This window comes from Lynx canadensis, chromosome D4 (genome assembly GCF_007474595.2).
Source record: "Lynx canadensis isolate LIC74 chromosome D4, mLynCan4.pri.v2, whole genome shotgun sequence".
NCBI classification, from domain to species: Eukaryota; Metazoa; Chordata; class Mammalia; order Carnivora; family Felidae; genus Lynx; species Lynx canadensis.
Genome location: NC_044315.2, coordinates 58,267,232 through 58,285,083, shown reverse-complemented (window position 1 = coordinate 58,285,083; position 17,852 = coordinate 58,267,232). Strand labels below are relative to the sequence as shown.

General features: G+C 52.1%; 1 protein-coding gene across 1 annotated transcript in view; it reads left to right on the top strand.

Annotated features, from left to right (window-relative positions):
- Positions 1-12,648, top strand: part of PAX5 (paired box 5) — a 191,344-nt gene extending 178,696 nt beyond the window's left edge. Inside the window, 2 exon segments of the mRNA XM_030292748.1 lie at positions 3,176-3,262; positions 9,512-12,648. Coding sequence (XP_030148608.1) covers positions 3,176-3,262; positions 9,512-9,588 — 164 coding nt within the window. The 3' untranslated portion in view covers positions 9,589-12,648.
- Positions 12,649-17,852: the final 5,204 nt, after the last annotated feature.

Here is a 17,852-nt window from a genome sequence, read left to right as displayed (position 1 = left end):
TAGTTGACCAGGGAGTACCTATTCAGCCATTCAACAAATAGTTTTCAGGGGCACCTGGGTGGCTCAGTCGGTTAAGTGTCTGACTTCAGCTTAGGTCATCATCTCACGGTTTGTGGGTTCGAGCCCCGCGTTGGGTTCTGTGCTGACAGCTCAGAGCCTGGAGCCTGCTTTGGATTCTGTGTCTCCCTCTCTGTCCCTCCCCCACTCATGTTCTGTCTATCTCTCTCTCAGAAATAATATAAGTAAACATTAAAAAAAATTTTAGGGGCGCCTGGGTGGCTCAGTCGGTTGAGTGTCCGACTTCAGCTCAGGTCATGATCTCACAGTTCCTGGGTTCAAGTCCGGCATCGGCCTCCGTGCTGACAGCTCAGAGTCTGGAGCCGGCTTTGGATTCTGTGTCTCCCTCTCTTTCTGCCCCTCCCCTGCTTGCACTCTCTCTCTTTCTCTCAAAAATAAATAAACATTAAAAAAAAAAACAAATAGTTTTCAATGCCTGCTAGATGCCAGGCCCTGTACTAGACATTGGGATGGAGACATGAATTTGACAGATAAAACTCCTGCCTCCATGGAGCTTACCTCATACTGGAGGAGGCAGAATTAAAAAGATAAGCACAAAAAACAAGATATGTTGGATTGTGATCAGTTCTATGGGGGAAAAAAAAATAAAGCAGGAAAGAGGGATGAGGTGGGGGGAGTTACCATTTTAAATTCGGCGGTCTGGGTGCGCCTGGGTGGCTCAGTCGGTTGAGCGTCCGGCTTCGGCTCAGGTCATGATCTCACTGTTTGTGAGTTCGAGCCCCGCGATGGGCTCTGTGCTGACAGCTCAGAGCCTGGAGCCTGTTTCAGATTCTGTGTCTCCTTCTCTCTCTGCTCCTCCCCCGCTCGTGCTCTGTCTCCCTCTCTCTCTCTCTCTCTCTCTCAAAAATAAACAAACATTAAAAAAACATTAAAAAAAAATAAATTCAGTGGTCTGGAGATAAAATTGAAAAAGCCTAGAAGGCAGTGAGGGAGAGAGTCGTGCAGACCTATGTGCAAGACTGTTGTGTTACAGGTAGAGGCAGGCGAGTTGGCAGTGATTCATGGAACACGGACTGTCTTCGGTGGCTGGGGCGTCACGCAGGGGGCGGGGTACGGGGGGAGGCAGCACACAGGTGTAGAGAGGAACCACACCCAGACCTGCAGGGCAGACACTTCCGCATCACAGGAAACTCCCATGTAAGTGCTGTGGGAAACTCAGTGCATCTGAAGAGGCAGCTTCCCAGAGAAAGAGGTATCAGAGAGCCAATTTGGGGGCAGGGTGGAGGTGGTGGGGGGTGCAGGGCAGATAACACAGACACAGTAAACTCTGGCCGAATGAACCCAAGACCTGCACTCCCGGGGGCTGGAGATCCAGGAGGCTTCCCGGAAGAGGTGGCCTTGGAGCTGAGCTGGCCGGCAGGCATGATGCTGCTGGATGGAGAAGCAGAGACAGCCTTTGACCAGCAGATGCCCTGGGCCCAGGCGCAACGCTGTCAGGAAGTGCCTCTGATGGGGCGGCCCGGAGCCCTGAGGGGAGGGTGGCTGTCCCCCTTCTCCAGGCTGCTCGGTCTCTCTGATCCCCCACCCTGCCCCCTAGGAGGAGGAGGAGGCACTGATGGATATGCGGAGGCTGGGCTGCTGCGGCCCAGCACTGTCACCATGCTCTCCCTCCCTACGCCGGAACCTGACACGCTGACCACTGAGGCATAAAAAACAGAGAATTGGAAGGCTCAGCCTGTCAGGCTGGGAGTGGCCCCCAGAGAGGCCTGAGGAGGAGCACATGTGCGCGCGTGTGTGTGTGTGTGTGTGTCTGTCGCACGCTCTGCCTGTGGTTGCCTGTAGAAATGGGGAGGAGGCTAGCTGGGCCCCAGGGGTGGGAGCGGCTGGCCCCTCAGGCCTCCTTTATTGTTCCTGCCCAACCTGGTGGAGCCCCCAGGGACCCTACATCTGGGCCTGGCTGCTGGGGAAAGAGCAGTGCTCCAGGTCCTGACTTCTGGTTGGTCCTTCTGGAGGCCCCTGCCCTTTGGCCCTTTGGCGTCCTTGAGAAGACTCCATGGAAGCATGTTTGGGCCCGTGGTGGTCTCACGGGGTTGTATAACTCCCATCACCACTGCCAGGGAGGGCTGCACAACTCTGTAACCAGTGGCTTAAAAAGCCAGTCAACGGCCAGCTACCAACAGCCTGGGCCAGGCATTGAGGTCTCTGCTATGCATCAGGCCCAAACCAGGCCCTCTGGAGTCCCAGCCACAGGGACAAGACGTGCAGGGCCCTCCTGCTACAGAGCCAGGACAGCAAGGTTTGAGGGCAGGGATTTTGAACTCCTTTCCTATGACTGGCTGGTGGTAAACAGGCTCTTGTGGGGCTGAAGAAAGAGCACAGGGAAGGGCTGGATGCAAGAACCACTGCCCCATGAGCAGCTGGGTAAGAGTGAGCCGTCCTCCAGGCCTGCTATGCCCTTTTCCCCAGCGCTGCCCGCCCCCCTGCCCCCCGGCCCAGCTTGTAGTTCCTGCCTGAGCACACCTTTCCAGTGCCTGCAAGGCCCCCACCCACTCCCCCTTCTGTGCTCCCCAGCCCTCTGGCTTGTCCCTTCATCTCAGTCAAGTGCCATCTGCCTTCTCCTGGCTTTGGGTCTGAGTTTGTGTCTCATCCTCCCCATTAGACCAAGGCCCAAGGAGCAGCCACCTCTAGGTTTACCACACAGAGGGCCAGACTACAGTTGAGGTCACCTTTGGCTTCTCAGTTCAGAGCCACTCGGGAAACACATGGGAAGTGAAATCGAATCCACACTGGGGCACTGGAGTGCCTCAGTCAGGGCTGAGAACCAGGCAGCCTGGAGCTTTGAACTTGGGTCAAAGTCATTTTGTGAGAGACCCTTTCACCTGTAAAATGGTCCAACAACCCCAGGGAACACCTGGCTCATAGTAGTTTCACGGTACACATGTTAGAGGCCAGTATGTACTCCCACTGCTGAGAAAAATGTTATAGGGGGAAATACAATACCAATGATAGTTGTCCACTGAGTCAGGATGTGGACCAGACTTGCCTTTATTGATTACAAAAAATACCTGCCGTTTACGTAAGAGGCACATGCCATTGGCATTTTCCAAACCTGATTTGACATTTGGTTCCTGTTTCTCTCCCCACCCACCACATACAGGGAGTGAGTTTTCCGGGAGCCCCTACAGCCACCCTCAGTATCCCTCATACAACGACTCCTGGAGGTTCCCCAACCCGGGGCTGCTCGGTGAGTACTGGTAGAGGCCCTATGGGGCCTCTGGGTCATCAGCTGCCCCATTAGGACTCCTCTTTGGGCCAGGGTCCTTGACAGCCTGAGTTTTGGTCACTGATTGGGGGTGGGTAGTCTGGGGGTTGTGATGGGAGCTTCAGACAGTAAACACACTGCAGCCCACCATGTACCCTTATCCCTCCCCAGAGGTTTTGGTGGATAAGGGAAAATGGCAGAGAATGGAAACAGAAAAAAAGGGCATTGAAGAAATGAGAGGAATGTAGAAAAATTGCCTGCCCAAGAGTAACATATTTCTTAAGAATCATTGAATATTCCAGTGAGAAATTTCTAAGTAAGAGGCAGTGAGGAGGCCGACTTGGATTGATTGGTAGTGGCTACCCATCTTGATAAGGACTCTGAGGCTTAGTGATTGATTAGTGATGTCTGCCATGGACATCAGCAGAGCCAGCTCCATTTGGAATCTGATTGCCCTGTGGCTGAAGGCCTTCCAAGTCATGCCATTCTGAGCTCAGTTGGAGCCCAGATTATCCATTGCTGGGGCCAGCCTGATCTGTGTACATCATCAAGGATATCTGGCCACTCCAAAGATCAAGCAGGGGTAACTCAGCCCTCAAAAAGCCAAGGAGAGCCTTTTGTTTTGTTGAAATTAACTTACATGAAACCAGCTGGCGAGTGATAATGGGAGCTCAAATTTCTGGAGCATGAAACCAGGGCCCAGGGCTGACAGATGTCACTCACCACGTGGGGGCAGCGCTAGCCAATGAGCCTGCAAGTGACAACACTAATCCTGCCCCAGCAGTCAGCTGAGGAATTCTACACAGGTCAGGAAGAGCCTCAGAGACCATCCAGGTCTGTCCGTCCAGCTTACTAAGGCCTGCTTAAGTCAGAACCTATTAATTCTTGGATCCTAAATTATTTTTGGACTGGAAAACAGACTTCATCAAGAAAGCAAGAACCTGGTACCTTCAGACTCAAATTGCCAGGTCATGGGTCTTTGAAGGAGGCCTTGAAGTCACGATCGTGATTAGGTGATTAGGACAGACACGTGACATAGACACATAGACCACCCCTTCATGTACTTGGGCCTCAGGCTGCCCAAAGCATTTTGGCATATTATGCAAAACTTGTGGGTACAATAAAGAACAATGCCGGTTAGTACTCCAGATCCCTATGTCTGGCGATGTCACTCATAGAAGACCAGGGTCTTTTTTATGGCCTCCCAGAGGGGCTCATCTGTGGACTATGTCTCAGACTTCTTTTTTGGTTTTGGTAAAAATTAATTCTAAGTATGGAGCCATGTCTCCACTTACCTAATGCTTTTCCTTAAACAAACCCCCTGAGAGACCTGGGTCTCAGCCTCAGGCCCAGCTGTCAGTCTCAGGAGGCAAGGGCTAACCATGGTCTCCCTGAACCAGGATTCTAGCAGGGGTAGGGGCAGAGGGATGGGTCTGGAGCCCAAGAGGATGGCAAGGGGAGGGTGGGACTAGACCGCATCTGAGGCCTTAGCTGCTCAAGCTCAAGTGAAATCCAGTTCACATCCCCAGTTATCAGGCACGGGCTGTGTTTCTGGTATGGAAAGGATGTAGACTCTGTGTCAGGTCGCTCCCAGGCTGGAGGTGAGGGAGCCTCAGGCAAGTGTGTCTGTGCTGGGAGGTGCTTAGTGCCTTGAGAGGGACCAGAACCAGTATGGAGAGAAGGAAGAAGAAACAAAATCCTGTCCATCTAAATGAGTACCTGCTAATTGTGTGGACACCAGGCAAAAACTCTTCATGTGGGTTGCATTATTTTATCATTTCAGCAGCCCAAGGGAGCACATACTACTATCTCATCACATACATATGAAGACAGTGAGACTCAGAAAGGTTAATTAGCTTACCTGAGGTCACACAGCATGCAGGTTGCAGAATGAGGTCTCAGACTCAGGTTACGCGGAGCCCAGAGCCTATTTTTGTAACCGGCGTGTGATGTGGCGCTCTCATCCCCTGACCAGTTACGTCCCAATGGTACTTCAGCCTCATCCCTCCATAGGAAGCTTTGCGGGTCCTAAATACAGACTATGTATGTGATGAGAATAGCTCTGGTCAATTTTTGAAAGCCATGTTATTGTATTCACCTGTCAGAATTTCAGTTGCAAACAACAGAATCCACTCTGGCTAGTTTAAGCAGAAAACCAATTTGTTGAGGGATATCGTGGGCTTCCAGAACCTCCAGGAGGACCAAAGAGACACGGGTCGGGACACACAGCCAGGAACAACACGCAGCCACACTCCCGGGGCCGCTCTAGCCTCCTGCTGCTGCCGGTGGGCCCTGTGCTCTATGCTCCTGCACTAGCCAGGCTGCTGCGCGATCCGAGCAGATCGAGTCCCTCAGCCCACTCACCTCCTCGGGCTGCTCCCTTTCCAGTCAAAACCATTTGCCAGGGAGTCTAAATGGCAGAGCCTAGGTGATATACCTGTGCCCTAGCAGCACACGACTGGGAGAACGAGTTCTGACTTCTAGCTCGAAGAGGCGGGCCTCATACCACAGGAGACCCTGCAGATACAGGAAAAGCTTAAACAATGTTGGGCAGTTACAGACGTGAGAGGTGGCCCCTGCACCATCCAGCTCTATGACCTGGGGAATCACAGTCAGGTCATCAACCAGTCTGGGCCTCAGCTGCCTCAGGTGTAAAGTGAGGGTGATTGCCAGTGGCAGCTTCATTCAAGCAAGGAGCTGATATGATGCTCTCTTGAGGCCCACAGCCCTGAATGAGCAGGGATCCCACTTTCCTGAAGATGGGTGAGATGCCAGGTTCCCTCTACCATAGTCTTGCAAATAAGCTCCAGGCCCACTCACATCTCCCAGATTTCCCTTTACCCAGAGCGTCTTCAGGGCTTTAAGCTGAAAGAATCCCACTGCACCAGGGAGCTAGACTATTTCTGGGGAGGGCACCAGGGGTGTGGAAACTTGTTCTGCAGTTCCATGGTGCTCCTGCTAGATCCATGGGAGCTGTGGAAACAGGTGAGACCCTACACACACACACACACACACACACACACACACGCACATGCACACGCACTCACACCCTTGCCGACACTGTCCAACCTTGGCCAGCCTGGTTGAAGCCCCCTTCACAGAAACACCACCAAAGTGGAGGGACAGTGCTGCCTAATGAAGCTGCACACTGACTGCTCAGGTGAACTTCCCTCCCCACTGAGCCTCCTCTGCAGGAACTGCCTGTAGGTTGTCCACACAAGGCCCAGCCAGGGCATGGTGATCAGGCTGGGAAGGCACAGAGGCAGGCCGTGGGGAAGAAAGCGGTGGTCAATTAGGATTAGAATGGGGTGTGCCTGTGGCCACTCTAAGGGGATGAGAGAGTGAGCAGGAGCCTGGAATGATTGTGCCAAGAAGTAAATTGATGATAATGAGAATTAGAGAGGAAAAATGACAGAAGAAAAGGACAAGTTTATTCTAGAAGGAGGTCTAATGGGCACCAGAAAGACAGAGTGCTTTGTAAGGTGCTGTTTTTATTTGTTATGGTAAATGCAAGCAGTTTTGATTTTGCAGGACAGGCTGGCCAAGAGATTAGGCTTCGAGAAGGGAGTGAGTCAGAGCCGAGGGTGAGAGGTGGCCAGTGGGGAGCTCAGAGGGCTGAGCCAGGATCGTCCAAGAAGCCTTACTTCCATTTCCTGTCCCTCGAGGCCCATTTGCGAGGACAGCTCCTGTGGTTTTCCTGCTCCCGTGCCATGCCCAGGCGTGCAGGGATGCCCCCACCATAGGCACACACACACGTTCCTCTCGCTTGGGCTCAGGCAGCAGGCAGGGCTAGCACTGCAGATGCTCTGTGGGTGACTGTCTTAATGCTGTCCCCATCCCAGAAGAGAGAGCAGAGGAGGCCGGCTGACGGGTGTCTCTGAGTCAGGGCTCCAACTAAGAAGGTCACAGAGGAGGCATCAGAAAACGCATCTCTGGGAATACGTAGGCTGGGATTGGCGTCTTTGCCTCTGGAACAGCATAGCAAGGCACTGCCTGCTCCTCCTCTGTTGTCACTGCTGCCTGAGCCATATTGCCTCCCAGGGAGGCAAAGGGAGGAAGTAGTGTATCTGCTAGTTGGGACTGGGTTTGGAGGGCCACTGTGGCACATGCTAGAGTGCCTCCCCGCCCCGGCTTGCCCTCTTGATTACAGACTAGCTGTGTGATCTTGGGGAAGCTGCTTATTCTCTCTGCGCCTCAGTTCCCTCATCTACTACACGGGGACAATACTAGTTCCTCCCTGATGGAATGGTTTTGGAAATGGAAAGAGTTAATGGCTATAAAGGGCTTAGAAAAGTGCCTATTTCCAAGGCACTCTCACAGCCTTTTCTCATGGTGCCCTCATATAGCTCCATTGTGACCCCCTTTTACAGATGACAAAAATGAGGCTCAAGGGAGTGAAGCCACTTGTTCAAGGTCACTCAGCCAAGAGTGATAGAGCCTGACTAGCCACCTCCAGGCCTTGGTGCTCAGTTATGGTATCCGGGAGAATTGCCAGGATTAGTTTGGATTTGGCTGAGATTTCAGAATAAATATGGGCTGGTTCCCTTGGGGAATTAAGAACCTCACTATTCCCACCCCAAGAGATGTATTGATCTACCATGGCAATGAGGACCCCTACTGCTGTCCACTTGGATAAACACAGCCTCCAGCATTGTGTAGGCCATGAATTGCACTGTGGTGGAAAGTGTCCTGAATCCAGGCCAGGCGGTGGCACTGAGAGGTCCTGTGACTTTGGGCACATGGTTTTGGTTTGTTGAGCTTAGTTTCCTCATCTGTAGAAGGAGGCAACAGCCTAGCCTTTGTGGTTCTGAGAATCTGCTGGACTCCCCTCAGACTCTTTCATCCCTGGGGAGGAGTCAGGGCACAGAATAAGCCTCCTGGAGGCCTCATCTAAGTCATGTAGTCACAGAATGAAGCCTAGAGACAGTGGGAGGAATCCAGCTTGGCCCTCACACTGGCTCTGTCTGGAGGTCACGGGCAGCACCTGGCCCTTCTCCCACGTACTCACATACCTCAGTCTTCCCATGTCCATATCTTCCTGTCCTCCAAACCCAGTCCAACCCACATCCTCCAGGAAGCCTGACCCTGCCAGAATAATCTTGAATTCCCCAGAGCTCTTCTCTCGGAGCTCAAATCCCCCTCCTGACTCTGAACATTGGTCTGTGTGTGATATTTGTGCAGCATTGCCCCTTGCTGCAGTAGAGCCAGAAAATAAATGAATGACCGGGCAGGGGTCTTCACTGTTGTTCGTTTACTCAGTGCTGTTGTTCACTGACTCAACAAACCTGGCTGTGAGCACATGTCACATGCCAGGTTACACACTGGGGACTAAAGACGCCAAGAAGAGCAGCGTCCAGCCTCTGCCTTTGTGGGGCTCTCTCTCTATCCACGGGCAGAGGAAGAAGTAACTGAAGAGGTGATAAGAGCACATGGTCCAGGCTGCGGCAGAGTGTGAGCTCAGGGCAAGGGGCTTCAGGAAGCAGAGGGTGGGAAAAGGCACAGGGGCAGAGAGTATGATAAAATGGGCCGACTCACCTGCCCTGTAGGTTGAAGTGAGACAACACATGTGAAGGACACTGCGGTGTGGGGCAGAAGAAATGCTCATCCAGTGGTAGTTACTATTAGCATTAGGGTCTGTGTGAGACGCCTGCAGAGTCTGATTTCACCGGAGTGTGATGTGTGAGCGGTGTGGAGTGGGAAGCAGCGGTTGTAGGAGGTAAATCCAGAGAGGTCGGCGGAGCTAGGTCCCGACATATCCACAGGGCAAACTGAGAAGTGATGACTTTCCATCCTCTAGGTCAAAAGTTGGCAAACTCGTTCTGTCAAGGGCTGGATGGTAAATAGTTTAAGGCTTTGCAGCCTGTGTGGTCTCAGTTGCAATATTCAGCTCTTCTGTAGTTGCATGAGAGCATCTGCAGACAGCACAGGGAACAAATGGGCAAGGCTGAGTTCCAGTAAAACATTGTTTACTGAAATAGGCGGCAGGGAGGATTTGACCTGAGGGCCCCAGTCTGCCCACTCCAGCTCTAGGCGGTGAGGAGGCCTTGAAATCTTGTGAGCAGGAAGCAACCCTGATCAGGTTTGCAATTTGGGGAACAGACTGGGACAGACTGGCCTGGACTGGCTGGGAGGGAGGAAGGGGCAGGGGTGGGGGACACTGGTGGAAAGGGGACCCCAGGTATGGGGCACGAGGTCACCCTCGAACTCTGTGCTCTCTTCTGTCTCTCGCAGGCTCCCCATACTATTACAGCGCCGCTGCCCGAGGGGCTGCCCCACCTGCAGCCGCCACTGCCTATGACCGTCACTGACCCTCGGAGCCAGGCAGGCGCCAAGCACTTATAACACATATCACTGAGGGCGATAGCCTCTCAGCCCCTCTGAAGATGGCCAGAGGGGCCCAACGAGACCATCCCCCAGCAACCCCCACTCACCTGAAACTCCCTCCCAACCTTTTCCTGCCAGGGACTCTGGGGTTCCATGGTAAGGCTGTTGGACTTGTAGACATGCGTCCATTTCTAAGAGTCAATCAGTGAGCTTCTCCCAACAGCAGCTGGGTCTCTGCAAACCAACGGACTATTCTTCAGACAACTGTAGCCCCAGCCTAGCCTGCCAGTCCCCAGCTGTCTGACCATCCACCTGTCTTCCTGCCCCAGGCCTGGGAAGGAGAGCTTGCTTTTGTCGCTTCAACAGCACCCATGTAAATACCTTCTTGCTTTTTTGTGGGCCTGAGGGTCCAGCTGAGCAGACAGCCCACCCATTATGCATCCACTACTCCCGATGTGTCACAGGAAATCTTAGACCTGTGTGCAGAGTATCCCCTCTGTTCTGGCTGCCCCCCAAGGGTGGGCTTGGAGTTTTCCTTGAGACTAAGGATGCCCACCTCAGGGCCCAGCCTCCTGCTCATTGCTACTTCTTTAACGTCTGGACTAGGAGTCTCATTGGGCTAGTTATGCTTCAAACTTCCCCCCTGAGAACCCTCCTCAGGAGAAACACACTCTGGAGAGATGCCCTGGCTTCCTGACTTCATTTCCCTGGGCCCAATGCAGTGTGAGCAGCTCTTTTCCATATCAAAGGACTCAAAGAGAACTGTCTGGGAGAGTCTTCAGCTACTACTCTAAAGTAAGATGCTGTCCAAGGTGCTGACTGCATTGCGGACTTTGAATGCTAGGGCTGGACAGGACCCAGGAGACCATAGTCCTAGGCGGGAACCCCAAGCCCCTGGAACCACTGAACTGAACTGGGACGTGTTTTCTGAGGAATTCCCAGGTTCATATCACACCGGACACCCACCGTGGACATTTCTCCCACCCTCCAGGATGCCAGAGAGTGGATTCTGGGCAAGCCTGTCCCTGCCATGTAGACAATGATTAACAAAAAGGACTTTCCTGCACTGAGGACCACAAACACCTACAGAAGTCAGCCAGAACTTCCTGATCAACCCCTCCCCACCCTCGTGGAGCCTAGTGTGCAGCTGGGAATAGAGGTGCTGGGGTGGGAGCAGATGCCTAACCTTGCACAGTGGGTATGTACCTATTGATGCAAGGGGTTGTGATGGTCAGAGCCATGGCCAGTGGCCCCAGGAGCCTGGAGAGGGGAGCTTGGAGAACTCACTGTGGGCTGGTGAGATCAGAAAAACCCACCTGGGAGGATGCAGGGGACAGAGGAAGGCCTTCTGGGAAGATTAGGACAGGCAGTGAGGAACTGGTGTCTGAACTGGGAGTGGTTTTGAAATAGGGGTACCAGGGGCCACCATCTCTTCTCCCAGGGCCTCAATTCCTTGAATAGTTTCTTTTGCCAACTCAGAACAGCAAGGTGAGGCACTACCCGAATCTGGGCTGAATTACAGTGAGAACAATGGATGTTGCCATCTCATGTGACAGTGTCCCCAATGTTGGCACATCACCAAATTGGCAAAGAGCTGGGGTGGAGAGAGCCTGAACTTGACGTTATTGGGCCTGAGAGGTCTTGTCCTGGCCGTACCTTTTCCTTGCTGTGGGACCTCAGACAAGACGTTCACCTCTCTGAGCCTCAGCTGCCTTGGTATAGCAGGGTCACCTGCAGGGTCATCCTACAGCTCTCTCCTTGCCTTCCTCTTTCCCAGGATGCTGGGGCTGTAACAGAGTCATCTGGGGCATGTCTTCCATTTCTGAGCAACCATACAGGGTGGGCACCCGAGTCCTGCTAATATTTGGACCAAACAGGAAATAAGAACACCCGGAGGCATGGGAATCAGCCTTGGGGAAGACCTAGTCCAACTTCCCTCAGGGGAAACTGAGGCCCCGTTTTGGGAAGCCCAGGACCATGCAGGGAGATAGAACAGACCTCCTCTGGCCACCACCAAGTGTTTTCTCCCCAACATCCTACGAGGAGGTAGGACAGAAGAGGAAACTGAGGCTCAACAAGGTGGAGTCCCCAAGCAGTGACTGGCAGAGGTGGAGCTGGCATTCAGCCCCCTTACCCCAGGAACAAGGTGATCCTCCCATCCTTGGGGAGGGCAGTTGAGAGTGAGGGCAGTGGGAGGTTGCTCTGGGTCCACTGCCACAGATGGAGTGTCCTGGGCTGTTAGCACTGCTGAGGGAGCCCAGCACCCAGGGCAGAAGTGGAGCCAGTGAGCTCACTGCAGGCACACCCACCATCTTGGAACCTTCTGGGCAAAGAAGGGAGGCAGCTGGGGCAGAGCCCACCTCTGAAAACAGGATGAACGAGCTCCAACCTCTACCTGCCAGACAAGGTAGGAGAAGGCATGTTAGCTGGCCTCTCCTTTCCTCCTTCCCTTCCTCCCTCCCTTCTTAGGAAGTGATGGGGTCAGGCCTTTGACCTCTTGCATCCTCATCTTTGGATCCTTGTCGCTCCTTGTGGTCTCAGGCTGTTGGGAGGTCAGCCTTCCCTGAACCAACAGCCTGAAGCGCACACTAAAGCCCATCTGGCCCCATACTGTTCTTTCTCCTTGCCCTGTGATGAGCTCCCTCCATGCCTTTCCTCTCTGAAGCTCTGCTGGTCTTCAGATCGCATTGGTATTTATTAGACAAGCACTTGATTCCTGGACTGCCAGGCAGAAGCACAAGAGCACATGGACGCACACGCATGTTCTCACACATGTACCTGCTCTCCGCAGCTCAGAGTTCCCGCGCTGGTTGAGCTGCCCGGGAGCTCAGAGAGAACGGTTCTGAAGGACACAAGCCGTTGAGTAAATGCCAGAGAATTCTGAATGAAAAACACAAGGTCGGGGCTTTCACCAGCATCGTGGCTGGAGGCCTAGGGACCTTCAGCCCTATGTTCCAGCTCTGACTTTTGGAAAAGGACCTTGTGAATTTTACGAAAAAGTTTCATACCATTAGTCTAGCTCCAGCCTTGAAAATTTGATGACATATCAAATCCAACATCCCTTTCCCAAGGCGCCTTAGTTAGGGTTAGCCTTTTCATAACTGACATTCGTATGGTGCTTTGCCATCCTTGACCATTCTCTGGGGCAAAGATCACAATGCCCATTTTACAAATGGGAAAACTGAGATTTGGGGCTTGCACGGTAAGACAGAGCTGAAGTGAATTCTCAGATCTCCGGGCCCCGTTCACCCTCCACAGAATTGCGCTCCTGTCATGGGAGCCTATGACTTAGACACACCCTTCAATCCCTTAGAAACCCCCTAGACCCACAATGAGGAAAGAAAGAACAGGGACCCAGAGGCTGGCCTGACCAAAGGCCCTGCAGGCTGGTAGTTTTGCTGGTCTGACTTGATTCCCATTAACACCAAGACCTACAAAGTCTTTGCCCAGATTCACTCACATCAGTGCTTCTGAGGTTTCGTCAGACTCCTTCCCTGCTGTGTCCCGAGACTCCGGTGGGATCGGATCTTGTCCGGGACTGTACCATCAGCCCTGGCAGGGCCTGGACATGGGCCCAGATCTGACCCCTGGGGTCTAAGTTTCCAGTGGCATGAGATGTCTGTCGTGAGATGTTATGAGATGTCCCTCACTCTTTTCTTTACCTATCCCGCTGTGGTTCAGACTCTAGGCCTGGCTGTGACAATATGCAGGAGTCCCCTAGCAGGCCCATTAGGGTACTCACAGGCCTGGGAAACACAGATCACAATCTCAAGGGCCCCAAACTGCTACTTTCCAGGTCAGGCAGGTGGAGTAATCTTGCCACTCAGGCAGGGCATGAGGCAGCATGGGGTGGTGGGACCTAAGACAACCCGGTTGCTTACCCCATTCAATGGCATTCAAATGTGAAAGCTTTTAAAATGCTCTTCCGGCCAAAAAATATGGGCGAAATTTGACCCACTCACTGGCAACTAGCTTTGTGACTGTCAGCACAGAGCCCGGTGTGGGGCTCGAACTCATGAACCACAAGATCATGACCTGAGCCAAAACCAAGAGTCAGACACTTAATCAACCAAACCACCCAGGTGCCCCTGTGGCCCTCAATTTTTGTCCAGTGCTCCCTTTCTTCTTCACCTCCTTTTTTTTTTTTAAGTGTATTTGTTTTGAGAGAGAGAGAGAGAGAGAGAGAGAGACAGTGAGCAAGGGAGGGGCAGAGAGAGAGGGGGACAGAGGATCTGAAGCAGGCTCTGTGCTGACAGCAGAGAGCCCAATGCAGAGCCTCAAACCCACAAACCGTGAGATCATGACCTGAGCCAAAGGTGGACACTTAACCAACTGAGCCCCCAGGCGCCCCTGTTCTCCACCTCCTTGCTCTTCATTGAAGATTTCGGGGGAGATGGGAGCCCAGAGAGATGGAAGATGCGGTTCAGATTGGCCAGTCGCTGTCAGGAACAGGCACCCCAGTCCTTTCCACCTCCCTCCTTACCTGGGTTCTTGCAGGCCGTTTGGGCTTTGAAGGTGGGTGCGGTAGAACAGTTGGAGGTGGTGGGGGGTGGAGGGATTGTTGGTTTTGAGAGGAGGTCAGTGCTGCTGGGGCGTTTCCTCTGTGCAGGGAAGAGCCCCAGATGTGGCCACAGGGCACTCAGGGGTGAAATCCCTTTATGAGAAGTCACATCCCAGAGCAATTTGCCCTGCCTTTTGCAGCCTCTGACACCAGCTACCCCCTTCTGGATGACATTTCAGCTAGAATTTAGCTCCAAGCTATGGGGAGCAAATCTTAAAAACAAACCAAGCACTCCTGGCAAATACCTAGAAACAAGATATGTCTGAGACACAGCTGCCCCGAGGGTAGAGAAAAATCCAGGTCCCTGGAGAGGCCAGGCCCAGGCTGGTGTGGGTGGATCCCATAGCACTCAGCTAGACCAGCTCCTCGGTGGCCCCACTAAGAACCTGGCTCTGCAGCCTTGGCCTTGTCACCCATCTAGGAGCCTGTCTCTGATGGTTTCCAGGCACGCACATCGGTGCTCCTGGAGAATTTATTCCTTTACTTCTTTTGGCCTCAGAGAGGTCCAAGGCAAGTGCATTTCTTAAAAGGTAACAAAACACATTATTGGAAAATTGGACAGTCAGGCCATGACTCCTAGCCTGCAGTCTGCCCCACCTCCCAGCAGCCCCTTCAGCCCCTTGTCCCCTGATGTCCCCTTACCTCAGGATTCCCTCTTGCATATTCATGGTGGAGCCATGGTGTTGATCTGCACTTCCCCACTGTCAGCTCATGGCTGCACCTCCAGAGTGGCGGCCAGGTCCCGAGGGGCTGTGGGGAGGACTGGAAGCAAGTCCCTAGCCTGCCCGCTCTCCTGAGGAGGGGTCTGCAGTGTCTCTGACATGGGCTGCTGCCAGGAGCAGGCAGGCACCAGACTTTCTTTCATTCACTGTAATTTCTCAACACTGGGGTCCCGTTCCTGGACCACCCCCACCCCAGGATCAAAGGAGACGTCAGGATCATGTCCCTGCCAATCTAGAGTTTGAGTCCACGTGTTCCCAGGGGTCCCATTTAGCCCATCTCTGAGTTAGGGGCAAATGTAACCACCGTGCAGTAAGTCTAGATATTCCTCTTCCCACATCTTAGACCCCTGAGCGGCATAAGGAGAAAATGCAGCTGTTTATATATTTATTGAGGGAATCTTAATAAATTCTAAAATGGGGTCAGTCTCAGGTAGTGTATTTGGCCTGTGGGCAGGAATCCCACCTTTCAGCTTTAGACAGCTCTGAGCATGGCGTGCGGAAGGAAGTGTGAAATAGGGGAAGGGCGAGACCGGGAGTTCTGTGCCCCCTTCCCTGACTCTGAGGCCTGGCTGGAGGAGGCCAAGCTGAGCCTCACCCATCCCAACTGCGGACCCACCCAGTCCTGCAACTATGGCCACCAGGCCACCCTTATCCCCCAAAGCACCATGCTTACGACCATGTCTCTCATCTTCTCTAAAAGCACCATTAAGAACAAGTGATTTTGGATGATGGATTTTTGATTTACAAACGGTGCATTTCCCTTGGAGTGGAACAGAAAGGAAACCATTTAATGGCTCCCTATTTTCAAGCATGAATACATTTTAATGAAACTATTTTATTGTATTTGAGGAAATGGAGAGTTGAACATTCCAACCAATCAATAGCCAATTAATTGCTATAAAGCTAAAAATAAATAAGTCCTGAGTCTTTTTGAAATGCCCTGCAAAGCTCAAAGCCTCCGGATCAGGCCTTCCCCTCCATATGTGTGCATGTGAGTGTGTACATGCACATACACACGCGCACCCCTGTACCTCAGACATACTTGAAACTCAGAGATCGTGCTGAGTCTCCTCATGCCAATTCTTGCCTGCTCTCCTCGCCTTTGGTCAGAGATGGTGAGCAGACCTAGCAGCAGCCCATCCCTTGGCCCCGAGCCACCAGCTCAGAGTGGGGTATTGTGGGCACTGAGGGCCCCCTCCTTGGCCCCAGCTGCTGGGCCTCTAAGTCTGGGCAGAGGGTGGAAATCTGACTTGGGTGTTGCCCTGACTCTTGCTGGAAGATGCTGCCCCGGTTCTTCACCCTCTAGTGGCCTTTGGACATTGACTATTTATAGAAATAAATGCAGATTACATTGCAAATGGAACTCTTTGCCAGGAAGACACATGGATTTAGCTTTTCATTCTTTGAGACAGTTGACTTTGTCTTAGGGACTGACCTTCCAGCATCAAAGAAATACATATCTACTATATCCGCCAAAGTTTGTGATGCCTGCATAGACGCTTACTTGTAAAAAAAAAAAAAAAAAAAGTACAAAAAAAGTACAAAAAAACAAAAAACCACAATTGAATTGCCTTTGAAAGTAGGAGATGATCTGTCTCCAACAGATTGAAAAAAAAATGCTTCTTAAAAATGTGTATGTTTTGTATTCTTTTTTTCTAGTAGAAATACCTGACTTGAAATATTGGTGGTTTTTTTTTTCTTAGTGACGTGTGTTGCTTTTGTGTGTAATAATATTTGAATGTAATTACAGCAGTGCCGATTTGCCAAAGATGTTGGACATATTTTTCTTTTGTTGGGAGGAGGGCAGGGGCTTGGGGTGGGACTTGGGAGAAAACAGGGGTGGGATTTTGGTTTCATTTTTTACCTTTTTTTTTTCTTGTCAAACTTGGAATTTGTGGTTTCATTCTAAGTTAAATGGTTGACTGCAACACTTTTCTTTTAGATTAGTTGGAGAAACATGCAATAAGATTGGCGTAGTTTCAATATCTGTGTGTCTTTTCATGAGTGACTGTTACTTGTGAAGGATTGATTTTATGTAACCTTTATGTGAGATAATTATTTGTAAATATTTGCCATAATTTTATTGGTTCCTAAAATAAAAGTAATTTTTTAAGTTCAGGAAAAGAATTGTATCTCATTTGTTTTTACAACTTTGTACAACTTGCATTTGTTTTTAACCTTTGACGAAGCCACATGGGGCTGTGGGGAACTTTACTGGCTCTCCTGATGAAACCAGGGTCAAAGAAATCTATGCAACTAGAGTGCTGTGTTGAGGCATCGGACCGTGGCCTGGGCAGGGCAGGGGTTCCCAGGCAAGCCGCCAGCCACTTGGCAGGGTGGAGCCCAACCCCGGATTTGACACCTAGCTCTGATATTCCACAGCCGTGGAACCTTGGTGAGTTCCGTAACTCAACTTCAGTAGCTCCAAAATGGTCGGTAACACCTGCCTCATTTATTCATTCAACAAACACCGAGGACACAGCAGCGGACGGGGTTAACAAGGACCCCAGTGACATGAAACTCAACAATCTACTGGGCTCCTGTGCGGGGAACGTGAACACACACTGCATGTGTGCTCGGTGACCGTGTGCCCTTGCACACGTGCTCTTAACCTTGATCCAGGCTGGATCTTAAAACTGCCTGAAATCTAACATATCTGTTACCCACACACCCTTGACATGCAGACAGAGCTTAGGAGTCCGTCATGCCAGGAGACCTTGGGCTCCAAAGTCACAGGCTATCCCCAGCCAGACCTCAGAGCCCAAGCGTCCACGATCCTTCTGCGGAAGGTGCCCTGTCCCTACAGCTTCAGAGCGGAGCATTTGGACTGCATAGGAGCCCAGGAGTGGCTTTCCATCAGGGGCAGCTGCAGACCTGAGCCCTGCCCCTGCTGGGCGGTGTCAGTCTGCAAGGGCAGGCAGGGACCGCGGCGCCCCTTGGCACAGTGTGTGCGACGCGGTAATTG